At 45.5% G+C, this 10,000-nt stretch overlaps 1 protein-coding gene across 1 annotated transcript in view; it reads left to right on the top strand.

The window, feature by feature from the left end:
- Positions 1-1,515: 1,515 nt before the first annotated feature.
- rims1a (regulating synaptic membrane exocytosis 1a) overlaps positions 1,516-10,000 on the top strand; it is a gene marked incomplete at both ends in the record, with an annotated part of 101,804 nt that continues 93,319 nt past the window's right edge. Inside the window, 2 exon segments of the mRNA XM_080848570.1 lie at positions 1,516-1,682; positions 7,494-7,565. Coding sequence (XP_080704696.1) covers positions 1,516-1,682; positions 7,494-7,565 — 239 coding nt within the window.

Genomic DNA, 10,000 nt, shown 5'->3' with positions numbered 1-10,000 from the left:
TCACTGAAAATACAACAGTCTGCCTTTTGCTTTTTGTAGGCTACATGAAATGACTAACTTTATAAAGCCCACAAACACTGTCACTAAAGACCTTCGTGAGATATGTATGATTGAACAGTTCTCTCGTCAAAAAATATGGTGCATTAAAAATATAGGTCATTTCCTTAAAATCCAAAATGTAAAAAATTCAGGACACTGGAGTTAGGAGTTAGTTGGTATACACGTAAATGTGTTTTTGCACTGTAAACTAAACAATATGATTATACTGTGATTAAACACATCAATGCTGGCGATAATATTGGGAGAAATTAACTATACATGCCTAAGAATTGGCATTTTATGGGTTGAAAATGGCTCAACATGCTGTCTACACTATTTAAAATCCAAGGCTAATCCCCGAGATTCCCCTGGTTGCTACATGTTATGAAACACATAACCTACCCACCCACCATCCCCTTGACAATTATCCATTTTTCTTAAAGATGTTGTGGGTGGAGTGTACTGTACATTTTAAACAAGTCACAATTTGGGGTTTTATTTGTTCATAGCGATCGTTGACCGAGTTCGCAATCGCTGACCATGGTCCTGAAACGGAGGGACTGCTCTTAATCGTTTACTTTAAATTCGTAGGCTACTCTTCAATTACATTTCGTTGAGCCTGTTAACTTTTTTGGAATACTTAACACTGACAAGTCCAATTCGACACGATGAACAGGTGATTTTGAACGTCACTACTGTCTTACAGAGAAGGAACCAGTCTAACACGAAGCCTTGGACAAGCATTGAGTCCTGTACAAGAACGGAACACTACCCATTAATGTATATTAGCCATCTCCTCTGAGTCCACCTTTAACTGAACCCTGGCACGATACGGACTGGCACTTAAAGCACGGCACCGCGCTCATGCACGAGCTCGGCGGGTGGAAGACGCGTGGAGCGGGTGGTGGTGGATGGGAGGTGCGTCGCCAGCTCTCTACGATTGGAGAGCAAAGAAGAGCCTATATGTGCACGTCTGGCAAGCCCCCATTCTCAAATGAGAGTGCGCGTCTCCGCACACAGGAGGCACGCGCTTGAGGGGCTGCGGTCCCATTGACTGTTCCGTCTCCTCCCAGTGGCAGCATCAGCAGCAGCAGCCCCGAAAACAGGGAGCTCTGCTCGGACTCCTCCTCGCCCTCACGCTCCGGAGAGTCCAAGCTCTGGGAATCGGTGCCAGGAACATCTCTCGGCTGCTGCGAACAATAACAAGTCTCCTTCATCGAATGACAGCCTCAAGTGCAGCAATGGGCTACCCGTAACTGGAGGTGGAGGGTACAGGCGGGCGGGCGGGGGGTGGGGGGGAGAGTGAGAGGAGAAAAAGCCGAATAGGAAGAGTAGCACAACCGTGGGTGCCCGCAACTATGAAAGGGTCGCAACGCTTGCGATCGCCGCCGATTTCCTCATGGACTATGTCGTGAACAGTGGGCTAGATCGCTGGGATTTTTGTCAATAATACGACCCACCAAGGAGGGGTAAAATATGTCCGCCTCGGTGGGGCCCCGCGGCGGCCCTCGCCCACCCACAAGGCAGCCTTCGATGCCAGATCTGCCGGACCTCAGCCACCTTACGGAGGAGGAGAGGAAAATTATAATGGCTGTGATGCATCGGCAGAAGGAGGAAGAAGAGAAGGAGGAAGCCATGTTACAGTAAGAGGAGATCATTTGCTCTTAGGCAATGGGGAGATGTTACAGCCTGTACTGCTGACTGTCTATGACGGAGGTGTTGCTGTATCCACACAGGACAAGCTTGGACGGGTGCACCCAGTTGAAAGTGTGTGTGTATTGGTTTATGTACAGTATATGCACACACTTAACAACTGCACCTGGTGCTGCGCCGTCTCTCTATATCCCGCCGTCGTTCACTCTGTCTTTCTCTCTTCATTGTTTGGGTATATTTTACGAAATGATATATCTTTACACATTAATCCACACCTCGTTTTACCAATCTTTCTGTCACGAAGGCTTGCCTGGGGGAGGTTAAGAGTCCCCGTCAAGTTTAGGTAACCCGGTTGCGTGTTATCCCATGTGCGTGTCCCAATTGTGATGCTGAGCGTGCCCGGCTGTACCCTTCGTCACTTTCAATTGTGGAGAAAAATTAGTTCCTCATAGCTTGTAGTCTGTCACACTGTGAGTGCTACCTCTGCCACCGCTGGTGAGGTGAATGAGAAAGCGTGAGAAATCAGACCGGGCAGTGACGGCACAGCTGGAACTTGGTTAAGAGGGAAGGGGTGTGTCATCCTAACAGATACTATATCGGGTTGTAGAGAACCACGGCGACATCAGCTAGGTTGAGTTTTCTATTCCGTATAAGCCAGTTGAGCGTCTTTTCATGTTTCCACCTCGACCACTTATCCATTCAGCTCAAACACAACACAAACATCCCTGAAATACTGTACAGAATCTCTATGATTTACGTAATAGAATATTTGAGTGTAATATCCACTAACCGTATTTGCAGCTACGATAGCGCTACAATAGCTAGCGGAAGATATCCCTGGATGATTTCCAGGTCTCTATTGCCACAAATCTCAGTTGATTCAGAATTCTTTGGTATGCTATTTAGGGTGTGGTGGAAAACATACCAGCTGATGGTCCTCTGGTGATTTGTTATCTTTTCTCTTCACACAATCTAATGTATTTTACGCATCTTATTCCACACAGAATAAATTAGCCCACTGGTATCACCTTCCTGCAGGTTGTGTTATTTACACGTAGAGGTGCACACATGGAACGCTTAAGCCGCGATATTGCTGCATCTGCCGTCTTAGTCACTCTTTAACCTGGTGGCTTGTCATCGTCGTGACCACTGGATAATTCAAGCAATTCTCTCTTCCCTCAGTCGTATGGGAACTGCAAATAAACCGGATGAGTTCGGTAGCCTACCGCTATCGCATACCCTGGCTGTGGTACTTACAGAACCCTGACAAGCCTAATGTCCTATCGTTGAATAGAAAAGTATTACTTTCACATATATGACGAATCGTCATATGAGATCAGTGTGGTTGTCGCGTATTTTTCACGAATAAAACGATTGCGATATGACACTTATCGTTTGTCTGGCTACATTATTGTTGTCTAATAGCTACATAGCAAAGACAACCCGTATGTCACCCTCACCAATGCCAGTGAACAAAATATTTCACCATTGCCTGATTCTTACTGTCTCCTGATATAGAGGCTCCTTACAGCAATTCTGTATCAAAAGCATTACAATTTGTGTTAATTCATGTAATTTTGAAGCTGAATGCAAACCTAAAAGCCATGTAGTTAGTCTTACATGTAGTTATGGAAATTCCCCAATAAATAGTTTATGCAGAGGGTTGTTATTTGTGAGAGTAGAGACCAACATGAGAGAAAAAGTTGGTTTGTCAACCATTCAGGATTTCTTCGGTTTAGGATTGTAATTTTATCATTTAATATCTTACATCGTGACGCTCAGGTACTAGCACCATATATTTTGCATTCAATTAATGTCCCTGTTTCCTTGCCTCATATTTAACGCACATTCCGTTAATGTGATTTTCTCATTCCAGCTAGAACGGAAATCTATTACTCTCCAACCCTAGCCACTCAATCTTCATTGAACCATCATCATCGCATGGCGTATGCCTTACTGTTCTGCACGGCTCATGAGTGAGCTGTAATTCTGGGACACACTGTTCCGTCTCAGCTGGGATTTGTGGGTTAGCTTGTGTGGGGTACCCTGGCATCATGTATACTATAGAGACTGGCAGTGCCAGTCAAGTTGTGGGAATTATCTCCTTACGTGCTATCAGTTCAGATCATGATCTATAACAAATAGCTATAACACCCCACATAAGTATATTATTATATTATTTATTTCAGACTCCAAGTTCCATATCAAGTAACAGACGATCAATTATACAATTATAAAAAATATAGAGAAAAACAAAAAGATGCAACACACATAATACAGTGCATTAAAAAGTATGAACACAACTAATATCTACAACAGTTAACTAACCGTGATGTCCACAGATATTTGTGTTATAGATTGTCTTTATTTTGGTACAGTTGATCATCTGACATATGTTTATAGTTTGGAGGTGTTCGGGTGATATTAGGCTTTTTTGGGAAACACAAACTTTGCAGATTGTTCGGTGTGATTTCTCACGTTTTCTCGCCCGCTGGAGTGACAGAAAAGTCAGCCACCTGATCAGCGGGGGGAGACAGAGAGGCTGGTGTCAACAGGGTACAGAGTTAATCCTGCTCTCTTTCTCTCTCTCTCTCTCTTTTTTTCAACAGTATTACACACACTCTGTGTGTCTCTCTCCTCCCTTCTCTATTTCTGTCACTCTCTTCCTCTATATCTCATTCTCTCTGGCTGTCTCTATTGTTCTTGCTCTGCGTTTTTCTCTTCCTCGCTTTCTCTCCCTGTTTCCTTGTCTTTCTCAAAAATAGTTGTGTACATGCGCGGACACACATTTCCACTATTTGCAACATTAGATGAAAGTGAAACTGAATGGGAAAAAAAATAGAATCCAATAGGCAATAGGCAATAGACCTCAACAGGTAATAGGCCTCTCTCCCCTCTTCTAATTCCCTGTGGAAATCTTTTGGAATAAGTGATGCTATGGAGGACAGCACTGATGAACATGTGTCAATCACTCACTGTAGCTCGCTTGTCTGTGCCATCACTGAAACAAGTTTCAAGCTTGTCAATTCAGCCATCCTGCAGTCGATACAGTGCAGTGTGGTATATTTACTGCGTCAGATCTAATCTACTCGCAGAATGACTTGACTCATGTACTGGTGGTTGCTACTTCTTGTAGCTCAAGTGATTGTAGGTCAGGGGTTTGCTTCTCAGTGCCCACAAAATATATCTATAAAATCTAAACCTTTAATGTGGTCTTCGTCCCTTTAGAGAAAAGAATCTCTCTATAATATAATACTTATATGTTGTTCATTTTTCATGGCCCATCATAGGCCCAAGGTTCTCATTGTGTGCCACTCACCTCTTTCCCATGGCCTGTGTGGAAGGCTGTTGGAGGGGATACAGTCTTTCCCATGGCCTGTGTGGAAGGCTGTTGGAGGGGATACAGTCTTTCCCATGGCCTGTGTGGAAGGCTGGTGGAGGGGATACAGTCTTTCCCATTGCCTGTGTGGAAGGCTGGTGAAGGGGATACAGTCTTTCCCATTGCCTGTGTGGAAGGCTGGTGAAGGGGATACAGTCTTTCCCATTGCCTGTGTGGAAGGCTGGTGGAGGGGATACAGTCTTTCCCATTGCCTGTGTGGAAGGCTGGTGGAGGGGATACAGTCTTTCCCATGGCCTGTGTGGAAGGCTGGTGGAGGGGATACAGTGTGAGCTGCGGTACAGTAGAGGGGTGGGACAGCTCAGCCTTGACTCAGCTGTGTGCTGACGGGTGTTTTGGAGCTACGCTGAGGCTCCAGTGAACCATGAAGCTCATATAATTCCACTGATGAGCTTTTAGCAGGCTGTCCAAAGACGAATGGGAGGCATGCATCTTTTTTTTTTTTTTTTTTACTGTGGGAATGTTTAATGGAGTTAGAGTATAATCATAAACACGGAAATGCGGTAGGGCCAGTTAGACCTTTAGAGTTGTTCATGTGATGCCTTGGATATTTCATTCAAACAAGACTGCTTTGAGACTCTTTATTTGGTTTGAGCCTAGGGTTGGTTCATTTGAAATGTTATAGGTTACAGATTACTAGTTACCCTGTTAAAAATGTAACTGTAAATATAATGTAACTATTTGAATTACTCGATCAAAGTAATGTAACTTATTGCATTTGATTACTTTGTGATTTTCCGACAAGTGACAGTGAAAATTCAAACAAGAAAACCAATGAAAAACGTCACCCAAAATTTGAGCGCGTATAAAAAAATGAATGGAGTATTTCTAGACAGGGATAAGATGCAAAGCAACAGAATGAACCTTGCATCCAACAACTTAAGCGTTAAAGCTTTTTGTCGAAAAGAATATATTTGGATGTAACCTTTTTGTAATCACAAATTTGATTAGTAACCGTTATTACACATTCTTGTTAGTAACTCATGGATTACAATTAAATTATTTTTGTAATTTAAATACTATATAACTCTGTTACATGTAACTAGTTACTCCACAACCTAACCTTTGTATTATTGCATTTCAATAACACACATTCTCACACACAGACACACACACACACACACACACACACACACACACACACACACACACACACACACACACACACACACACACACACACGCACACATCATTGAGTAGCTTTCCATGAATGCTGTTTGAAAATACCTTTCATTTAGGCAGTTCCACTGATCACCCTGTCTCTTCCATGGTTCCGTGGGAAATACTGCCGGCACTCCGTGGTTCCGCTCTGTGATCTCCTCGATCACAGAGGATATAGTCCCTTTAAATAAAACTATCTGAGGATACAAATATAGACACAGGCACAGGTGAACAATGAATAGTGATGGAGAGAGGACACAGCAGAATACATTATACCTCTGAGGGGTCTGTTGTGTAGGCTTAGGTGAACTTTGTGTTAACGGTGTGTCATAGCACCCTAAATTGTATTTTTTTTTTTCTTGAAACCAGATGTTCAGAAAGTTTGAGATGAAGTTTGCGGCTTCATGCAAAATAGATTTGGGGTTTAAAATTCAATTAAGCTGCTTCACCTTAAGGGCTTCAGTGAAGCCAGGTAATTTTTGTATCCTTTGGACAAGTGGAGTATAGAGAATGTTATGACTACACAAGGTAAGGTGAAAGCCAAGTCAGACAGAGAAGTACCTTGGCACTATTCTGGCCTAGATTTGGCCGGGGAAGCTTCAGCACCAGATCAGGTCCAGGCCCATTCCAGAATCAATCATCTTATTTAATAATCTAGGAGTAAATACTCTTACTGCCTGAAACAAAATGTGGGGTTAAAATGTTTCATTGCTCTAACTAAGGACTTGACCGAAGCTAATTTAAAAATGATAAAGCGGTATCTCATCACACTCCTTTAATGTTAGCACTGTTTTGCTGTGTCATGTTTAGTGTGAGAATAACCGTAGGGATCACTCTACTATACGACAAGCAGTTAGCTTAAAAGTAATTGCTCTCAGTACATGGACTATGTATAATATAATACTCTTGTAAAGTAGAGTAATTGGCTATTGTGTGGGTTTAAAATGGAGATGGCTGTGTAAAATCATTTTAAGAGTCAACAGTGACATTTTTTATGACCCAAGAGCATGTTTTCATGCACACTGCAATAAATAGGGGATCGCAATTAATCTCACAGCAGGCCATGTGGACTAGTTATTTGTAAGTTTATCAATGGTATTATCAATGGTATTTCAACCTTCAACTTAAGTTCAACAGGCCACTGGGAAAAACCATGCCCCTTTAACACTGTGTGTGTGTGTGTGTGTGTGTGTGTGTGTGTGTGTGTGTGTGTGTGTGTGTGTGTGTGTGCCCTTTATTGTAGAGAGGAAAAGCCTGTGCAACTCAAACAAGTGAACCTGGTTGGAAAGAAGCCTCCTCAGCAGAATGACATCAGGTAAGGCCAAAGTAACCGTAACAACCGTAACCCTGCTGTTTCGTGCCTGGTTTGGCCATGTTTGGTAACACTGACATATGGTGGTACAGGAGGTAGAGAAGTTGTTTAGTAATCAGAAGGTTGCTAGTTCGATTTGTCGAAGCGTCCATGAGAAAGACACTATACCCCTAATTGCTCCTGATGTCCAAAATGTGTATACATCCTTGTAAGTCGCTTTGGATAAAAGCGTCTGCTAAATGACTAAATGTTAATGTAAATGTAAAATGTATATCAGCTTTAAACACCAGCATGGTTCATCCATGTCTACTTATAGCCATCAATGGAGTAAACCGGGGTAAATGTCCATAAATCCATGTAAGAGTGTAGCCGATGCCTAGAGGCATGATTGAGTGTAGCCAATGATGGCGATACGGTACACTAGGCATCGAGGGCCTAGGTGTAACACAGTAACACCAACCACAAACTGGTGGATTCAGGGGTTTACCCATAAATGGCCTCTTTGCCTACCTTCCACCAGTGAAACCATTAGGGGGGGCACCCATGCTGCTGTGGTTTCTCCCATGTCAAACTTGACCTTTGACATGCGCTGATGTGTTTATGAGCGCTGAAACCACAATATGGTCTTAAAAAAAAGAACGTAAGCATGAGCCAGTGCCACGCGTGCTGTAAACAACCCCACCGGTATGTGCCGTAAAAGGAAGAAGAAACACCGTATTCCCAGCGCTCTTATTTCACTTCCCATCTCACCTTTAGTGGTATTTAGAGGCTCACTTAGCGGCCTTGTGTGTGTGTGTGTGTGTGTGTGTGTGTGTGTCTCATCCTCCCCTGCTCTCATTTCACTGCTGAACTCCTCTTGTTTGTTTACACACTTAAGTCTCCACCGTTGCACTCGGCTCCTCTCTGTGAATAAGAAACGCTTCTCATGGTAATATTATTCTGTCCTCCTCGCTGAAGGAACACATAAATGAAATAAATAATAAAAATAATTTATAACTTAAAAAAGAAAAAGAAAACAAAAACGGTCTCCTCCAGCGAAGCTCCAGAGGGCTGGTTGGTGAGAGTGAGAAATTACATTATGCCACATTGAAATATTCATGTGAGGCAGCAGCGGCATCAGCAGCTTGCAGCAAGCAGCAGCGAGAGCCCCGGATTGGTCAACTATAGTGATGCTTCCTCTCCATCTGCTCTCTGCTTCACCCTTTAAGACCCACATGCCCTGCGAGGGGCAGCGGGAGGGCAGCGGAGGGGCAACGGAGGGGCAACGGGAGGGCAGCAGGGCAGACGTGGTGTGTCAACAGGATTTCACTTCAGACAAAACAGGACTCGCAGTCTAACACTGCAGTCACCCCCTGATTGAGCATGTCGTTGTTCCAATCAAGTAACCATTAACGCCTTCACATTCTCATGAAGAAATGCATGTAGGAATGCCATTTTTGGTAAGGGTGCTGGCCAGGGTGCTGAAATGCCTACTAAGGGGCAGGGGATGGGGATGGAGAGTGAGGGGCGGTGGGAGAAGGGCTGGGGCTGGGGATGGAGAGTGAGGGGCGGTGGGATGGAGAGTGAGGGGCAGTGGGATGGAGAGTGAGGGGCAGTTGGATGGAGAGTGAGGGGCAGTGGGATGGAGAGTGAGGGGCGGTGGGGTGGAGAGTGAGGGGCAGTTGGATGGAGAGTGAGGGGCGGTGGGGTGGAGAGTGAGGGGCAGTTGGATGGAGAGTGAGGGGCAGTGGGATGGAGAGTGAGGGGCGGTGGGGTGGAGAGTGAGGGGCAGTGGGATGGAGAGTGAGGGGGGGTGGGATGGAGAGTGAGGGGCGGTGGGGTGGAGAGTGAGGGGCAGTTGGATGGAGAGTGAGGGGCAGTTGGATGGAGAGTGAGGGGCAGTTGGAGAGGGGCAGTGGGATGGAGAGTGAGGGGCAGTTGGATGGAGAGTGAGGGGCAGTGGGATGGAGAGTGAGGGGCAGTTGGAGAGTGAGGGGCAGTTGGAGAGTGAGGGGCAGTTGGATGGAGAGTGAGGGGCAGTGGGATGAGAGTGAGGGGCAGTTGGAGGGAGGCTAGGGATGGGGAGTGAGGGGCAGTTGGATGAGGGTGAGGGGCGGTGGGATGGAGAGTGAGGGGCAGTTGGATGAGGGTGAGGGGCGGTGGGATGGAGAGTGAGGGGCAGTTGGATGAGGGTGAGGGGCGGTGGGATGGAGAGTGAGGGGCAGTTGGATGGAGAGTGAGGGGCAGTTGGATGGAGAGTGAGGGGCAGTTGGAGAGTGAGGGGCAGTTGGAGAGTGAGGGGCAGTGGGATGAGAGTGAGGGGCAGTTGGAGAGTGAGGGGCAGTTGGAGAGTGAGGGGCAGTTGGATGAGGGTGAGGGGCGGTGGGATGAGAGTGAGGGGCAGTTGGATGAGGGTGAGGGGCGGTGGGATGGAGAGTGAGGGGCAGTTGGATGAGGGT

Source organism: Sprattus sprattus (assembly GCF_963457725.1).
Source record: "Sprattus sprattus genome assembly, chromosome: 12".
NCBI lineage: Eukaryota > Metazoa > Chordata > Actinopteri > Clupeiformes > Clupeidae > Sprattus > Sprattus sprattus.
Note: the sequence above shows the minus strand (reverse complement) of the source record. Positions and strands in the feature narration are given on the sequence as shown.